Consider the following 19,252-nt stretch of genomic DNA (forward strand, 5'->3'; position numbering starts at 1 on the left):
CACAGTACGTTCCTGACCCGCGACCTCACAGTACGTTCCTGACCCGCGACCTCACAGTACGTTCCTGACCCGCGACCTTACAGGGACGTTCCTGACCCGCGACCTTACAGGGACGTTCCAGACCCGCGACCTTACAGTACGTTCCTGACCCGCGACCTTACAGTACGTTCCTGACCCGCGACCTTACAGTACGTTCCTGACCCGCGACCTTACAGTACGTTCCTGACCCACGACCTTACAGTACGTTCCTGACCCACGACCTTACAGTACGTTCCTGACCCACGACCTTATAGTAGGTTCCTAATCCACGACCTTACAGTACGTTCCTGACCCACGACCATTAAGCTACCAACTGAGATACACAGGACCACATTACTCAAACTCAACAAACACCACACAAAGTTCATAAAATGTCCATGATATTGTAACTGTGAATACCCTGTTGGAGCTCTCTGCTGTTTTCTCTTGGTTCTTCTTCACAGCTAAAGGCTCCTCCCACATACACACTGAGAGAAGCCCAAACAGCTGATCAACTATCTGAAAAGGGGAGGGAGGGGAAAAATGGAAGAGGAGAAAACAAGTAAGTTCCATGCTTTATAACTGGTAGGTACAGAGAGACAGTACAATACTCTGAGGTCTTTATCAGACAGAGACAGTAGACTACTCTGTGGTCTGACAGACAGAGACAGTAGAATACTCTGTGGTCTTAATCAGACAGAGACAGTAGAATACTCTGTGGTCTTTATCAGACAGAGACAGTAGAATACTCTGTGGTCTCAGACAGACAGAGACAGTACAATACTCTGTGGTCTCAGACAGACAGAGACAGTACAATACTCTGTGGTCTCAGACAGACAGAGACAGTATAATACTCTGTGGTCTCAGACAGACAGAGACAGTACAATACTCTGGTCTTTATCAGACAGACAGAGACAGTACAATACTCTGGTCTTTATCAGACAGACAGTAGAATACTCTGTGGTCTTTATCAGACAGAGACAGTAGACTACTCTGTGGTCTCAGACAGACAGAGACAGTAGACTAATATGTGGTCTCACCTGTTCAATCTGTGCTGTATCAGAACAGGCCGGTAACAGACCTTCCAGAATGTGGAAGGCTAACAGTTTGGTTCTCAAGTTCCGGAATCGTGGAGAACCTAATAGAAAGGTCACATCTCCATTTCAAGCAGGTGATCAAGTTATATTTGATAAACATTTTAAAAGGTGATACAAGTGCAGAGACATGACACATCCCCACAATCTTCTGAATTACAATTTTCCGCAGTGTAAAGAGAAACAGAACGGAGTTGACTGCGTTCAGCCCTTACCAGAAGAGCACTTATGTGAGATGATGGTCATGAGTGGATCGATCCACTTGATGAAGGCAGAGACTCTCTTGGTCACCCTTAGCGACAGGATACGCCTCAGGAATACCAAGAAGTCAGCGAGCTGAGACTCAATGACCCTACTGCTCCGCACCATCTCCATCCCTACAGAGAAATGTAAACTGTGAAGGTTCATCCCACCTGACATTATGTCCACTCCAGCTAACATCTCATACTGGGCCACAACAATGGCGTTCATAAGGAACAGTGAATACTTTTTTATTTTATTTTTTACTCAGAACAAACACACATTAAAGTCATAACCAGCCTACTCTATGCAACAAATAGGTCATCTCCCCCTATGTGGCCATGGAATTTAAAGGCCTAAGTACAAGTAAGTATTTCCCCCTCTAACGTTGCCTCACCCTCTATCCGGATCCTCTTGGTGGAGGTGTCCTGGTCTGCTTCCTCTGTTGCCGTGTTCTCCAGCGCCTCCTGCTGGTGGACCATGTGTAACAGACTCTGGAGCTGCTCACACATCACATCCAGCAGGGCCTGAGACACGTCCAGAGGCAGGGAGTCCTCACACGAACTGGGGGACAGAACACACACACAACACACACACACACACACACACACACACACACACACACACACACACACACATCAGTTAGGCGGGAGGTAGTCTAGAGGTTAGAGAAGCCAGGTCTGCAACTAGAAGGTCGCTGGTTAAATAAATACATCTGGTGGGATTCTAAGTATCCTAGATGTCATGTCCTGCTGTTGTGCACTAAACAAGGCAGCTATATAACGATCAGCGTTGGCCAGCATCTCCAGCAGGCCAGCTCGACACCTCCACTCGGCAGCATTCTCACCTGGCGTCCTAGTTCCTTTCCTATTTCCTTTCCTCATCCCTGTCGAGTCTACTCACCTAGCAGCGATGGCCAGTATCTGCAGTAGCCGGGCACAGGCCAGTTTTACGGCTCCATTCAGCAGCATGCTTCCTGACACAGAGGCTACTAGCCAGCGCTGGTTCATCAGAACACACGTGTTGTCTGTCAGCAACGACAGGATCTCCAGGATGCCAGACTTACAGACCACCACCAGATCTACTGGCTGGTAGTGGAAATTCAAGGCAAACACTGTGGCCAACAGTAGAGGCTGGTAGGAGCCTGAGAAAGAGAGGGAATACACAAAAAAAAGAGATAAAGTCTGGGTGGACACACTGCTAGTCTGATCCCAGACCTGTTTATGCCGTGGAGGCAACTCCTATGACCGAGATGGTAAGACATCACAAACATATCTGGGATCAGGCAAGAGAAAATCCCTGTTAGGGATGGATTTATGAATGTACGGAAGCAGACCCTGGAGTCATGTTACTGTAGCCAGATCTGTTCGTGCCGTCTGGCCAATGGCCAAAAGAGTTGGCTATCCGGGAAACAAACAGATCTTGAACCAGTCTAAAGTAAATGTGTTCTATAATATATTTGGACCCCAACCTGTCTGTTCCCTCTCCGTGAGGACCTTCTGTCTCAGGACTCGGACCACCTGCTGGTAGAGGGTGTGGGCAGCAGACTGCAGCTCTCTCTGGGTAAACATAGACGCCGACTGGGTCCCAGACTGGGGACAGAAATACAATCGGCGTAACATTAAAATACTACACGATCAACTTGAAATGACGATTGTCACCCGGCAGAACTAGATCTCAGCAGTATTTAGCGCGTGCCAGTGACTCTCGTCCTTGTCAGCACACAGGAAAGAACTACTTTTCTACATGTGATGGGTCCCCTTCCTTAACGCATTGTTCATACTACCAACGTCAACATTTTAAAATGCATTTTATTTTACCTTTATTTAACGAGGCAAGTCAGTTAAGAACTAATTCGTATTTACAATGACGGCCTAGGAACAGTGGGTTAACTGCCTTGTTCAGGGGCAGAACGACAGATTTTTACCTTGTCAGCTCTGGGATTCGATCCAGCAACCTTTCTGGCTGGCTCAACGCTCGAACCACTAGACTACCTGCTGACCCAGCTTGTTTGTGTTTGCTCAAGTAATTACTATCTACTACTATGGTGCGTGTCCCTGTGCAGTGATGATACGTAACTGAATTTACAGTGTAGTGGTTCATCTGGTCTAACTCACCGTGTAGTGGTTCATCTGGTCTAACTCACAGTGTAGTGGTACATCTGGTCTAACGCACCGTGTAGTGGTTCATCTGGTCTACCTCACAGTGTAGTGGTTCATCTGGTCTAACTCACAGTGTAGTGGTACATCTGGTCTAACTCACCGTGTAGTGGTTCATCTGGTCTAACTCACAGTGTAGTGGTACATCTGGTCTAACGCACCGTGTAGTGGTACATCTGGTCTAACTCACAGTGTAGTGGTTCATCTGGTCTAACTCACCGTGTAGTGGTTCATCTGGTCTAACTCACAGTGTAGTGGTTCATCTGGTCTAACTCACAGTGTAGTGGTACATCTGGTCTAACTCACAGTGTAGTGGTTCATCTGGTCTAACTCACAGTGTAGTGGTTCATCTGGTCTAACTCACAGTGTAGTGGTTCATCTGGTCTAACTCACAGTGTAGTGGTTCATCTGGTCTAACTCACCGTGTAGTGGTTCATCTGGTCTAACTCACAGTGTAGTGGTACATCTGGTCTAACTCACAGTGTAGTGGTTCATCTGGTCTAACTCACAGTGTAGTGGTTCATCTGGTCTAACTCACAGTGTAGTGGTTCATCTGGTCTAACTCACAGTGTAGTGGTTCATCTGGTCTAACGCACAGTGTAGTGGTTCATCTGGTCTAACGCACAGTGTAGTGGTTCATCTGGTCTAACGCACAGTGTAGTGGTTCATCTGGTCTAACTCAGTGTAGTGGTTCATCTGGTCTAACTCACAGTGTAGTGGTTCATCTGGTCTAACTCACAGTGTAGTGGTTCATCTGGTCTAACTCAGTGTAGTGGTTCATCTGGTCTAACTCAGTGTAGTGGTTCATCTGGTCTAACTCACAGTGTAGTGGTTCATCTGGTCTAACTCACAGTGTAGTGGTTCATCTGGTCTAACTCACAGTGTAGTGGTTCATCTGGTCTAACTCACAGTGTAGTGGTTCATCTGGTCTAACTCACCGTGTAGTGGTTCATCTGGTCTAACTCACCGTGTAGTGGTTCATCTGGTCTAACTCACCGTGTAGTGGTTCATCTGGTCTAACTCACCGTGTAGTGGTTCATCTGGTCTAACTCACCGTGTAGTGGTTCATCTGGTCTAACTCACCGTGTAGTGGTTCATCTGGTCTAACTCAGTGTAGTGGTTCATCTGGTCTAACTCACCGTGTAGTGGTTCATCTGGTCTAACTCACAGTGTAGTGGTTCATCTGGTCTACCTCACAGTGTAGTGGTTCATCTGGTCTACCTCACAGTGTAGTGGTTCATCTGGTCTAACTCACAGTGTAGTGGTTCATCTGGTCTAACTCACAGTGTAGTGGTTCATCTGGTCTAACTCACAGTGTAGTGGTTTATCTGGTCTAACTCACAGTGTAGTGGTTCATCTGGTCTAACTCACAGTGTAGTGGTTCATCTGGTCTAACTCAGTGTAGTGGTTCATCTGGTCTACCTCACAGTGTAGTGGTGCATCTGGTCTAACTCACAGTGTAGTGGTTCATCTGGTCTACCTCACAGTGTAGTGGTGCATCTGGTCTAACTCACCGTGTAGTGGTTCATCTGGTCTAACTCACCGTGTAGTGGTTCATCTGGTCTAACTCAGTGTAGTGGTTCATCTGGTCTAACTCACCGTGTAGTGGTTCATCTGGTCTAACTCACAGTGTAGTGGTTCATCTGGTCTACCTCACAGTGTAGTGGTTCATCTGGTCTAACTCACAGTGTAGTGGTTCATCTGGTCTAACTCACAGTGTAGTGGTTCATCTGGTCTAACTCACAGTGTAGTGGTTCATCTGGTCTAACTCACAGTGTAGTGGTTCATCTGGTCTAACTCACAGTGTAGTGGTTCATCTGGTCTAACTCAGTGTAGTGGTTCATCTGGTCTACCTCACAGTGTAGTGGTGCATCTGGTCTAACTCACAGTGTAGTGGTTCATCTGGTCTAACTCACAGTGTAGTGGTTCATCTGGTCTAACTCACAGTGTAGTGGTTCATCTGGTCTAACTCACAGCGTAGTGGTACATCTGGTCTAACTCACCGTGTAGTGGTTCATCTGGTCTAACTCACAGTGTAGTGGTTCATCTGGTCTAACGCACAGTGTAGTGGTACATCTGGTCTAACGCACAGTGTAGTGGTTCATCTGGTCTAACTCACAGTGTAGTGGTTCATCTGGTCTAACTCAGTGTAGTGGTTCATCTGGTCTAACTCACAGTGTAGTGGTACATCTGGTCTAACTCACAGTGTAGTGGTTCATCTGGTCTAACTCACAGTGTAGTGGTACATCTGGTCTAACTCAGTGTAGTGGTTCATCTGGTCCAACTCACAGTGTAGTGGTACATCTGGTCTAACTCACAGTGTAGTGGTTCATCTGGTCTACCTCACAGTGTAGTGGTTCATCTGGTCTAACTCACAGTGTAGTGGTTCATCTGGTCTAACTCACAGTGTAGTGGTTCATCTGGTCTAACTCACAGTGTAGTGGTACATCTGGTCTAACTCAGTGTAGTGGTTCATCTGGTCCAACTCACAGTGTAGTGGTACATCTGGTCTAACTCACAGTGTAGTGGTTCATCTGGTCTACCTCACAGTGTAGTGGTTCATCTGGTCTAACTCACAGTGTAGTGGTTCATCTGGTCTAACTCACAGTGTAGTGGTTCATCTGGTCTAACTCACAGTGTAGTGGTACATCTGGTCGTTGTCTCCAGACTGGCCTCCTGTGATAGGTGTCCCCAGTCCGAAGCAGCCAGACAGGAACTGCAGTTGAACAGATTGTAACAAGCCAGGGAACCGCAAGGGAGGAGAGGAGCCTGAACCACTACTCTTCTCCTCCATCTCAGACAGGAAGGAAGAGATCTGGCACAACGCCTCTAGACGGACCTGAGCACAAGAGAATCATAGTGTTTTACTAGCATTATTGTAACCCTCCATGTTGAACGAACGGACAACTAAGGTTGTTTTGTAAAAGAGAATGTGCTCTCAATAAATTGTTAAAATAAATAAATATCCTTATATTCAAGTCTTTGATCATGATTCTACAATGCTGCAGCAGGGAGAATAGCCCCTCCACTTAGCGCAGTCACTTAAAATAAGGTATTTAGTTTCTAGGGCTGGGAATTGCCAGGGACCTTACGATATATCAAAAATACTTAGGTACCGATATGTATTGCATTTCTCACAATTCTATGTTTTTTTTTCGGTACAATACTGCAATTTGTATTTATTACAATTTAATCGCTCACCAAGTCTGCTGCAGAGAAACAAGATAGAGCATGTTTTGATCAGCCATGGAATTAAAAGTGCTGAAAACATATTAGCTCGCTATTTATAAACAAGCTGGAAAACAAGCAATGGGATGAGAAATAGTGGCGTTGCTAAAGCCGACTAGCTCTAGCAAACGCTGCCTACAGTAGTTTTATTGATTATTTTTTACTGATTGTTTACTTGCAGACAAATATCAATAATAATATTGTCCAAAAATAATATTGCGATGTGTAACTGTATCGGTTTTTATAAATACTTACCTCTGCCCTCTGCTGTTGTTGGTACATGGCCAATGTGATGGCCTTGGGGTCTGCCTGGCTGCCTGCCTCTCTCTCCAGTAACGAGGAGGGTGGGGTCGGACGGAGCAGGCTCCCACACAGAAAGTGAAAGACCTGGCTGAGCACGCTGGACGAGCTGCCCGCCCCGCCCTGGCACATGGAGCTGGTGGTGGGGCTGATGCACTGGCGTAGCCGCTCCCACGCATCCTTCATGATGCCCAGGGAACACAGTGGTAGACCTGAGGGAGGGTCAGAGGTCAGGGGTTATAATAGTTGACTTCTCATCCAATCAATCAATCAAATGTGGTTATAAAGCCCTTTCTACATCCTCAGTTGTCCCAAAGTGCTTTACAGAAACTGGGCCTAGACCTCTCATCCAATCAATCAATCAATCAATCAAATGTGGTTATAAAGCCCTTTCTACATCCTCAGTTGTCCCAAAGTGCTTTACAGAAACTGGGCCTAGACCTCTCATCCAATCAATCAATCAATCAAATGTGGTTATAAAGCCCTTTCTACATCCTCAGTTGTCCCAAAGTGCTTTACAGAAACTGGGCCTAGACTTCTCATCCAATCAATCAATCAATCAATCAAATGTGGTTATAAAGCCCTTTCTACATCCTCAGTTGTCCCAAAGTGCTTTACAGAAACTGGGCCTAGACTTCTCATCCAATCAATCAAATGTGGTTATAAAGCCCTTTCTACATCCTCAGTTGTCCCAAAGTGCTTTACAGAAACTGGGCCTAGACTTCTCATCCAATCAATCAATCAATCAATCAAATGTGGTTATAAAGCCCTTTCTACATCCTCAGTTGTCCCAAAGTGCTTTACAGAAACTGGGCCTAGACCTCTCATCCAATCAATCAATCAATCAATCAAATGTGGTTATAAAGCCCTTTCTACATCCTCAGTTGTCCCAAAGTGCTTTACAGAAACTGGGCCTAGACTTCTCATCCAATCAATCAATCAATCAATCAATCAAATGTGGTTATAAAGCCCTTTCTACATCCTCAGTTGTCCCAAAGTGCTTTACAGAAACTGGGCCTAGACCTCTCATCCAATCAATCAATCAATCAATCAAATGTGGTTATAAAGCCCTTTCTACATCCTCAGTTGTCCCAAAGTGCTTTACAGAAACTGGGCCTAGACCTCTCATTCCATCTTCTATTGTGTGTGACTGTACTTCCTGGATTGATAGTTAGATCATATTCGGTGAGTGATTTAGTACCCATTCTATTCTTGAAGGAGTTTCTGGACTGGCCTGCAGATGGTTTTCTACTGCCCAAGGTGAATCTGCTCTGTTCGGCCTTTGGGCTGAGTAGGGAATCTGTAGATGAAGTTGATTTCCTGTAGAAAGCAGAGCAGTAATTTATAGTAGATTAAACAACAATGAATACTAGGGCTAATGTACTGAAATACACACACATTGACACCAATGCCCAAACCCACAACCCCACCCACCCACAACACACACACACATTGACACCAATGCCCAAACCCACAACCCCACCCACAACCCACACACACACATTGACACCAATGCCCAAACCCACAACCCCACCCACAACACACACACACATTGACACCAATGCCCAAACCCACAACCCCACCCACAACCCACACACACATTGACACCAATGCCCAAACCCACAACCCCACCCACAACCCACATTGACACCAATGCCCAAACCCACAACCCCACAACACACACACACATTGACACCAATGCCCAAACCCACAACCCCACAACACACACACACATTGACACCAATGCCCAAACCCACAACCCCACCCACACACACACATTGACACCAATGCCCAAACCCACAACCCCACCCACGACACACACCCGACTCCTTCCCCCCATCCACAGACCCACTCACCTGGCTCCAGTGCTCTCCGCCTGCCCTGTCTCTTCACTCTGTTCCTGCCACGCGGGCCGGACCCCCAAGAGGAGAAACACACAGCGAGACACAACCAGGTGGCAGGCTACAGGGAATGACATGCCCTCTTCAGACCCCCTCCGCCACTCCCAGCCCTGCGTGTTAGGGGGCTCTCTTTCTGGGGTACCGGGGCTCTCTATGCTGCTGGGGAGGGTGGAGGTCCCGGAAGACTCGTAGACAGTCTCGTTCTGCTGTAGCTGCATGGCCTCCCGCGTGGCCAGGAAGCACTGGAGAACCTCTATTTGGCAAACAGGGATGGGGAGATTTAGGTAGGAGAGTGTGTGTGTACTACACTTCAAAATCATCATGCGACAAACAAAGACCAAGGACATGGCCCAGTTTACCCGGCAGGTACATACTGCTGATGCTGGGTGTGTCCTCCTCTGGCCCCTCCTCCTGGTTGTGTTCTGCAGTCGTGGGGAGGAACTGCCCTCCCTGGTGAGTCCCGTGACCTCCACTGTGACCCCCCATCTCAGGGTCCTGATCTTTCCCCCGGTCCGCCTGCTGCTCCCTACCAGAGGGACCCGGTTCCTGCCGGTCCTGCCCACTGGGACTCTGGAAGGAATAGAAGAGACAGTATGAGACGGTGACATGAGAGACAGCATGAGACAGTTACATGGGACAGCATGAGAGACAGTGGCATGGGACAGCATGAGAGACAGTGGCATGAGAGACAGCATGAGACAGTGACATGAGAGACAGTAACATGAGACAGCATGAGAGACAGTAACATGAGACAGCATGAGACAGTGACATGAGACAGCATGAGACAGTGACATGAGAGACAGCATGAGACAGTAACGAGAGACAGCATGAAATAGTAACATGAGAGACAGTAACATGAGAGACAACATGAGACAGTATGAGACAGTGACGAGAGACAGCATGAGACAGTGACGAGAGACAGTATGAGACAGTGACGAGAGACAGTATGAGACAGTGACGAGAGACAGTATGAGACAGTGACGAGAGACAGCATGAGACAGTGACATGAGAGACAGTGACATGAGACAGCATGAGACAGTGACATGAGAGACAGCATGAGACAGTAACGAGAGACAGCATGAAATAGTAACATGAGAGACAGTAACATGAGACAACATGACAGTATGAGACAGTGACGAGAGACAGCATGAGACAGTGACGAGAGACAGTATGAGACAGTGACGAGAGACAGTATGAGACAGTGACGAGAGACAGCATGAGACAGTGACATGAGAGACAGTAACATGAGACAGCATGAGACAGTGACATGAGAGACAGCATGAGACAGTAACGAGAGACAGCATGAAATAGTAACATGAGAGACAGTAACATGAGACAACATGAGACAGTAACATGGGACAGCATGAGACAGTGACATGGGACAGTATGAGACAGTGACGAGAGACAGTATGAGACAGTGACGAGAGACAGCATGAGACAGTGACGAGAGACAGTATGAGACAGTGCCGAGAGACAGTATGAGACAGTGACGAGAGACAGTATGAGACAGTGACGAGAGACAGCATGAGACAGTTACATGAGAGACAGCTGCATGAGACAGCATGAGACACAGCTGCATGAGACAGCATGAGACAGTTACATGAGACAGCATGAGACAGTTACATGAGAGGCAGTATGAGACAGTGACGAGAGACAGTATGAGACAGTGACGAGAGACAGCATGAGACAGTTACATGAGACAGCTACATGAGACAGCATGAGACAGTGACATGAGAGACAGCATGAGACAGTTACATGAGAGACAGCATGAGACAGTGACATGAGAGACAGTATGAGACAGTTACATGAGAGACAGTATGAGACAGTTACATGAGACAGCATGAGACAGTTACATGAGAGACAGCTACATGAGACAGCATGAGACAGTTACATGAGACAGTATGAGACAGTTACATGAGAGACAGCATGAGAGACAGCATGAGACAGTAACGAGAGACAGTATGAGACAGTTACATGAGACAGTATGAGACAGTTACATGAGAGACAGTGACATGAGACAGCATGAGACAGTGACATGAGACAGTTACATGAGACAGCATGAGACAGTGACATGAGACAGTTACATGAGACAGCATGAGACAGTGACATGAGACAGCATGAGACAGTGACATGAGACAGCATGAGACAGTGACATGAGACAGCATGAGACAGTAACGAGAGACAGCATGAGACAGTAACGAGAGACAGCATGAAATAGTAACATGAGAGACAGTAACATGAGAGACAACATGAGACAGTAACATGAGACAGTATGAGACAGTTACATGAGAGACAGCATGAGACAGTGACATGGGACAGCATGAGACAGTGACATGGGACAGCATGAGACAGTTACATGAGAGACAGCATGAGACAGTTACATGAGAGACAGCATGAGACAGTTACATGAGAGACAGCATGAGACAGTAGCATGAGACAGCATGAGACAGTAACATGAGACAGCATGAGACAGTGACATGGGACAGCATGAAACAGTTACATGAGAGACAGTATGAGACAGTGACATGAGAGACAGTATGAGACAGTAACATGAGAGACAGTATGAGACAGTAACATGAGACAGCATGAGACAGTTACATGAGAGACAGTAACATGAGACAGTATGAGACAGTTACATGGGACAGCATGAAACAGTTACATGAGAGACAGTATGAGACAGTAACATGAGACAGCATGAGACAGTAACATGAGACAGCATGAGACAGTTACATGAGACAGCATGAGACAGTGACGAGAGACAGCATGAGACAGTTACATGAGGCAGTATGAGACAGTGACGAGAGACAGTATGAGACAGTGACGAGAGACAGCATGAGACAGTGACGAGAGACAGCATGAGACAGTGACGAGAGACAGCATGAGACAGTTACATGAGAGACAGCTACATGAGACAGCATGAGACAGTTACATGAGAGGCAGTATGAGACAGTGACGAGAGACAGCATGAGACAGTTACATGAGAGACAGCATGAGACAGTGACATGAGAGACAGTATGAGACAGTTACATGAGAGACAGCATGAGACAGTTACATGAGACAGCTACATGAGACAGCATGAGACAGTTACATGAGACAGTATGAGACAGTTACATGAGAGACAGCATGAGACAGTTACATGAGACAGCATGAGACAGTGACGAGAGACAGTATGAGACAGTGACATGAGAGACAGCATGAGACAGTTACATGAGAGACAGCATGAGACAGCTCTTCAGGTTAGCTCTTCAGGTTGAATGGAGATATCATTCAGAAAACTGTCTTGACATTAAGTCAAATCAAATGTTAGTCACATTTCACCTTATAGTGAAATGCTTGCTTACAAGCCCCTAACCAATAATGCAGTTACAAAAATATGAATAAGAAATAAAAGTAACAAGTAGTTTGAGTGCAGCAGTACAATAACAAAAATAACAATAGCGAGACTATATACAGGAGGTACCGGTACAGTGTCAATGTGTGGGGGCACCGGTTAGTTGAGGTAATATGTTCATGTAGGTAGAGTTATTAAAGTGACTATGCATAGATCATAACAACAGAGAGTAGCAGCGGAGTATAAGAGGGGGAGGATAGTCTGCGAATAGTCTGGGTAGCCATTTGATTAGATTATCAAAAGTCTTATGGCTTGGGTGGTAGTAGCTGTTTTAGAAGCCTCTTGGACCTAGACTTGGCACTCCGGTACCGCTAGAACAGTCTATGACTAGGGTGGCTAGGGTCTTTTGTTAGGGCATTCCTCTGACACCGCCTGGTATAGAGGTCCTGGATGGCAGGAAGCTTGGTCCCAGTGATGTACTGGGATGAACACACTACCCTCTGTAGTGCCTTGCGGTCAGAGGCTGAGAAGTTGCCATCCCAGGCAGTGATGCAACCGACGATGCAGTTGTAGAATCTTTTGAGGATCTGAGGACCCATGCCAAATATTTTCAGTCTCCTGAGGGGGAATAGGTTTTGTCGTACCCTCTTCACGACTGTCTTGGTGTGCTTGGACCATGTTAGTTTGTTGGTGATGTGGACGTGGAACTTGAAGCTCTCAACCTCCTCCACTGCAGCCCCGTCGATGAGAATAGGGGCGTGCTCGGTCCTCTTTTTCCTGTAGTCCACAATCATCTCATCTTTCTTGATCACATTGAGGGAGAGGTTGTTGTCCTGGCACCACATGGCCAGGTCTCTGACCACCTCCCTATAGGCTGTCTCGTTGTTGATCAGGCCTACCACTGTGGTGTCATCGGCAAACATTTACATTTAAGTCATTTAGCAGACGCTCTTATCCAGAGCGACTTACAAATTGGTGCTTTCACCTTAATGATGGTGTTGGAGTCATGCCTGGCCGTGCAGTCATGAGTGAACAGGGAGTACAGGAGGGGACTGAGCACGCATCCCTGAGGGGCCATGTGTTGAGGATCAGCGTGGTGGATGTGTTGTTACCTACACTTACCACCTGGGGGTGGCCCGTCAGGAAGTCCAGGATCCAGGTGCAGAGGGAGGTGTTTAGTCCCAGGGTTCTTAGTTTAGTGATGAGCTTTGATGTCACTATGGTGTTGAATGCTGAGCTGCAGTCAATGAAAAACATTCTCACATAGGTGTTCCTTTGTCCAGGTGGGAAAGGGCAGTGTGGAGTGCAATAGAGACTGCATCATCTGTGGATCTGTTAGGGTGTTATGCAAATTGGAGTGGGTCTAGGTTTTCTGGGATGGTGGTGTTGATGTGAGCCATGGCCAGCCTTTCAAAGCACTTCATGGCTACAGACGTAAGTGCTACGGGTCGGTAGACATTTAGGCAGGTTACCTTAGTGTTCTTGGGCACAGGGACTATGGTGGTCTGTTAAAACATCTTGGTATTACAGACTCGGACAGGGAGTGAAGACACTTGCCAGTTGGTCAGTGCATGCTCGCAGTACACGTCCTGGTAATCCGTCTGGCCCTGCGGCCTTGTGAATGTTGATCTGTTTGAAGGTCTTACTCACATCGACTTTGGAGAGCGTGATCACACAGTCTTCCGGGAACAGCTGGTGCTCTCATGCATGTTTCAGTGTTTTTTGCCTCGAAGCGAGCATAGAAGTAATTTATCTGGTAGGCTCGTGTCACTGGGCAGCTCTCGGCTGTGCTTCCCTTTGTAGTCTGTAATGGTTTGCAGGCTCTGCCACATCCGACGAGCATCGGAGCCGGTGTAGTACGATTCGATCTTAGTCCTGTATTGACACTTTGCCTGTTTGATGGTTCGTCAGAGGGCATGGCGGGATTTCTTATAGGCTTCCGGGTCGCGCTCCTTGAAAGCGGCAGCTCCTCCCTTTAGCTCAGTGTGGATGTTGCTCCATGGCTTCTGGTTGGGGTACGTACGGTCACTGTGGGGACGACGTCATTGATGCCCTTATTGATGAAGCCAATGACTGATGTGGTGTACTCCTCAATGCCATAGGAAGAATCCTGGCTAACAGTCCTGCACATCTGTCCAGTAGCTATCTGTTCATGGGTAATACCGGTTTGCTGTTAGCTAGGGCCTGCTTGTTGGCTGTAGTCCTACCTGTTTACTGTTAGCCAGGGCCTGCTTGTTGGCTGTAGTCCTACCTGTTTGCTGTTAGCCAGGGCCTGTGTGTTGGCTGTAGTCCTACCTGTTTACTGTTAGCCAGGGCCTGTGTGTTGGCTGTAGTCCTACCTGTTTACTGTTAGCCAGGGCCTGTGTGTTGGCTGTAGTCCTACCTGTTTGCTGTTAGCCAGGGCCTGTGTGTTGGCTGTAGTCCTACCTGTTTGCTGTTAGCCAGGGCCTGTGTGTTGGCTGTAGTCCTACCTGTTTGCTGTTAGCCAGGGCCTGTGTGTTGGCTGTAGTCCTACCTGTTTGCTGTTAGCCAGGGCCTGCTTGTTGGCTGTAGTCCTACCGGTTTACTGTTAGCCAGGGCCTGCTTGTTGGCTGTAGTCCTACCTGTTTACTGTTAGCCAGGGCCTGTGTGTTAGCTGTAGTCCTACCTGTTTGCTGTTAGCCAGGGCCTGTGTGTTGGCTGTAGTCCTACCTGTTTACTGTTAGCCAGGGCCTGTGTGTTAGCTGTAGTCCTACCTGTTTGCTGTTAGCCAGGGCCTGTGTGTTTGGTTGTAGTCCTACCTGTTTGCTGTTATCCAGGGCCTGCTTGTTGGCTGTAGTCCTACCTGTTTGCAGTTAGCCAGGGCCTGCTTGTTGGCTGTAGTCCTACCTGTTTGCTGTTAGCCAGGGCCTGTGTGTTGGCTGTAGTCCTACCTGTTTGCTGTTAGCCAGGGCCTGTGTGTTGGCTGTAGTCCTACCTGTTTGCTGTTAGCCAGGGCCTGTGTGTTGGCTGTAGTCCTACCTGTTTGCTGTTAGCCAGGGCCTGTGTGTTGGCTGTAGTCCTACCTGTTTACTGTTAGCCAGGGCCTGCTTGTTGGCTGTAGTCCTACCTGTTTACTGTTATCCAGGGCCTGTGTGTTGGCTGTAGTCCTACCTGTTTGCTGTTAGCCAGGGCCTACTTGTTGGCTGTAGTCCTACCTGTTTACTGTTATCCAGGGCCTGTGTGTTGGCTGTAGTCCTACCTGTTTGCTGTTAGCCAGGGCCTGTGTGTTGTTGGCTGTAGTCCTACCTGTTTGCTGTTAGCCAGGGCCTGTGTGTTGGCTGTAGTCCTACCTGTTTACTGTTAGCCAGGGCCTGTGTGTTGGCTGTAGTCCTACCTGTTTACTGTTAGCCAGGGCCTGTGTGTTGGCTGTAGTCCTACCTGTTTACTGTTATCCAGGGCCTGTGTGTTGGCTGTAGTCACTGGAGAGTCTTTGTGTGCCAGCAGAGCACTCCTGATCTTATACACCATCTCATAGATCTCTATCAGCATCTCACACGGCTCGTACCTGACAAGGAGAAGAGGTATTACGTTATGATACATCCTTCTCCTGGCACACACAATACACATTGAAGGACTGGAGCCATTTCATCTGCTCTAGAGACCCATGTTGGATACATCTCATAAAATATCCAGCCACAGATTGAAATGAAGTCAGAAATGGATCAAATGTAGGGTTTCAGTACCTGAGAATTAATGGGATACATTGGTATTTTGGCAACGAGGCCCTTTGTCTACTTCCCCAGAGTCAGATGAACTAATGGATGCGATTAGTATGTCTCTGTGTCCAGTATGAAGGAAGATAGAGTTTGTTTGGTGAGCCAAAGCTAACTAGCATTAGCGCAATGACTGGAAGTCTATGGGGATCTACTACCATTCTGGCAGATACCCATAATCTCCCAGTCATTGTGCTAACGCTAGCCAGCAATTGGGCAACGCAGAGACATAAAATTGGTATCCACGAGTGCATCTGACTCTGGGGAAGTAGACAAATGGCTTCATTGCCAAAATCTTGAAGTATCCCTTTAAGAAAAACTTGTATCTCTGTATTTGAAAATCCTATCACAGCATATTTAAGCAGCTCCACTCACTTGTCCTGCCAGTAGGCCTCATCCTGTAGCCCTGTGTGTTTGAGGAGAGCAGCCAGGCTGCAGCGACACGCCGTCTCTAACAGGGAGTCACCCGAGGGACCGCTGTTATCCCAGTCTGCCAAGGTTATAACACAGAACGGTTTATTCAAAACCACAACGCCACAAATGACCTACGACCTCTCTAAATCAGAAGTCTCAAAAAGGTATTGGGTTGATGGTGACGTCAGCATCATATTCATTCAGGATAACTCTAATGAATGACGGTACCCAAGAACAAGACACTGTAGACCAGAGATAATGCTTTTATGATTTTATAATCTGATAAAGCGTCCTTCCTCTGGAAACAACACACTTTATGAATAGCCCCTCACAGTCACTGAAGTCATTATCACCCACACAGGATGTCACAGTGTTACTGTGTGTGTGTGTGTGTGTGTGTGTGTGTACATGCGAATGTGCATGCATCTGTGTGTGTGTGTGTGTGTGCATGCATCTGTGTGTGTGTGTGCATGCATCTGTGTGTGTGTGCGTACATGCGAATGTGCATGCATCTGTGTGTACGTGCGTGCGTATGTGCGTGTGTGTGTGTGTGCGTGCGTGTGTGCATGCATCTGTCTCCTCTTAGCCCTACCCCTGCTGATGGCGTACTCCTTCATCTTCCTCCACAGGCCTCCGGCAGGCTCCCTAGACGATCCTAGAGCCAGCTCCATCAACATGCTGTTCTCCTCGCTCAAACACAGGTCTGCCAGCTTGGCATCAGGACAACCAAGCAGCACTGCCTCGGTGAGCCACGCTGTGCTGGAGTCTGCAGGGACAGACACACAATAACACAGGCATTTATTATTACAATGAAAAGCCTGACGAAGGCCTTCGGGGTGAAATTCTGCACTCAATAAACTGTAGAAGAATTCAACACTGTGTGGACACGTATTTGTCTCAATATGACTTTTTTTTACCCTGTTACCTGCAAGTTACTGGCTGAGGGGACAATACTGGTATTAATACCATGGTGAGGAGTTGAAAGAAGAATTTGGGGTGGCAGGTAGCCTAGTGGTTATCCATAACGTTGGGCCAGTAAGCCGAAAGATTGCTGGATCGAATCCCCGAGCTGACAAGGCAAAGATCTGTCGTTCTGCCCCTGAACGAGGCAGTTAACCTACTGTTCCCCGGTAGGCTGTCATTGTAAATAACAATTTGTTCTTAATTGACGTGCCTAGTTAAATAAAATACATTTTAAAAATACAACCTAAACACCCCACAACTAGTTTATTTTCTGATCTACTACTGTACTTGACCAGGATTTTTTTTAAATTTTTTTATTTTACCTTTATTTAACTAGGCAAGTCATTTAAGAACAAATTCTTATTTTCAATGACTGCCTAGGAACAGTGGGTTAACTGCCTGTTCAGGGGCAGAACAACAGATTTGTACCTTGTCAGCTCAGGGGTTTGAACTTGCAACCTTCTGGTTACTAGTCCAACGCTCTAACCACTAGGATACCCTGCCGCCTCTACACTCTAACCACTAGGCTACCCTGCCGCCTCTACACTCTAACCACTAGGCTACCTGCCACCTCTACACTCTAACCACTAGGCTACCTGCCGCCTCTACACTCTAACCACTAGGCTACCCTGCCGGCTCTACACTCTAACCACTAGGCTACCCTGCCACCTCTACACTCTAACCACTAGGCTACCTGCCGCCTCTACACTCTAACCACTAGGCTACCCTGCCACCTCTACACTCTAACCACTAGGCTACCCTGCCGCCTCTACACTCTAACCACTAGGCTACCCTGCCTCCTCTACACTCTACCCACTAGGCTACCTGCCACCTCTACACTCTAACCACTAGGCCACCCTGCCGCCTCTACACTCTAACCACTAGGCTACCCTGCCGCCTCTACACTCTAACCACTAGGCTACCCTGCCGCCTCTACACTCTAACCACTAGGCTACCCTGCCGACTCTACACTCTAACCACTAGGCTACCTGCCGCCTCTACACTCTAACCACTAGGCTACCTGCCGCCTCTACACTCTAACCACTAGGATACTCTGCCGCCTCTACACTCTAACCACTAGGATACTCTGCCGACTTGAGATTGAAATCTTTTTAAAGATTGAACGGATGCTGGTCATCATGGTTGGCGTGTGTCATGTCATAGAAATATAATTACTAGAACAAACATTCCCATACAGGTCAATGTTTGTGTGTGTGTCATTACACACCCAGTTGTTCAAAGTCCATCTCCAGTCCGTTCCTGAGGAGAGGGTTACACAGCCAGTATTCTGATGTCCTCTCTTGGACAGAGGGGGGCGGTCCCTGCAGCATCCCACCCAGGCAGCGTCCAATCGCCAGCGCCACAGATCTCTCCAGGTCCAGAAGCCATACCCATCCGTCGTCCTCCGCCCCTCCGTGGCTAGGGCCTGCCCTTTCAGCGTCATCTGGAAGCACAGAATGAATCCATAACATCATGACACTAAGGAGCTCCTGGACTCTCCTACATGTTCTACTTCTTAGCAGCAATCATCTTAAAATCAGACATTCTGTTAACACACAAAAAGTTATTTCCCTTCCTGTTTATTAAATGATCTCCATCTTTCTTCCTGTCTCTCAGTGTCCCAACAGAACAATGCCATTGGGGTGTCGGCCTCCAGTCGACACCTACCCAGCGGTCCTGAACATGTTGCCTCCAGTCAACACCTACCCAGCAGTCCTGAACACACGGCCTCCAGTCGACACCTACCCAGCTGTCCTGAACATGTTGCCTCCAGTCAACACCTACCCAGCGGTCCTGAACACACGGCCTCCAGTCGACACCTACCCAGCTGTCCTGAACATGTTGCCTCCAGTCAACACCTACCCAGCGG

General features: G+C 47.6%; 1 protein-coding gene and 1 long non-coding RNA gene across 6 annotated transcripts in view; one reads left to right on the top strand and one right to left on the bottom strand.

The window, feature by feature from the left end:
* Positions 1–19,252, bottom strand: part of LOC115106027 (probable E3 ubiquitin-protein ligase HERC1) — a 124,409-nt gene that overhangs the window by 68,417 nt on the left and 36,740 nt on the right. For all 5 annotated transcript variants that reach the window (XM_065007608.1, XM_065007610.1, XM_065007609.1 and 2 more), the window contains exons 20-34: positions 18,611–18,826; positions 17,012–17,185; positions 16,381–16,495; positions 15,671–15,797; positions 9,315–9,510; positions 8,896–9,193; positions 8,241–8,359; positions 6,995–7,251; positions 6,147–6,350; positions 2,824–2,944; positions 2,256–2,496; positions 1,750–1,916; positions 1,328–1,489; positions 1,059–1,156; positions 439–537 (exon numbers count right to left, since the gene is read on the bottom strand). In XM_065007608.1, the coding sequence (XP_064863680.1) occupies positions 439–537; positions 1,059–1,156; positions 1,328–1,489; positions 1,750–1,916; positions 2,256–2,496; positions 2,824–2,944; positions 6,147–6,350; positions 6,995–7,251; positions 8,241–8,359; positions 8,896–9,193; positions 9,315–9,510; positions 15,671–15,797; positions 16,381–16,495; positions 17,012–17,185; positions 18,611–18,826 (2,594 nt within the window). The remainder of the gene's footprint in view (positions 1–438; positions 538–1,058; positions 1,157–1,327; positions 1,490–1,749; positions 1,917–2,255; positions 2,497–2,823; positions 2,945–6,146; positions 6,351–6,994; positions 7,252–8,240; positions 8,360–8,895; positions 9,194–9,314; positions 9,511–15,670; positions 15,798–16,380; positions 16,496–17,011; positions 17,186–18,610; positions 18,827–19,252) is intronic.
* On the top strand, positions 498–17,293 carry LOC115106028 (uncharacterized). The gene is made up of 2 exons (XR_003859962.2): positions 498–580; positions 17,049–17,293. It is a non-coding gene; the product is annotated as an uncharacterized LOC115106028 (long non-coding RNA).

This window comes from Oncorhynchus nerka, linkage group LG22, assembly GCF_034236695.1.
Source record: "Oncorhynchus nerka isolate Pitt River linkage group LG22, Oner_Uvic_2.0, whole genome shotgun sequence".
NCBI lineage: Eukaryota > Metazoa > Chordata > Actinopteri > Salmoniformes > Salmonidae > Oncorhynchus > Oncorhynchus nerka.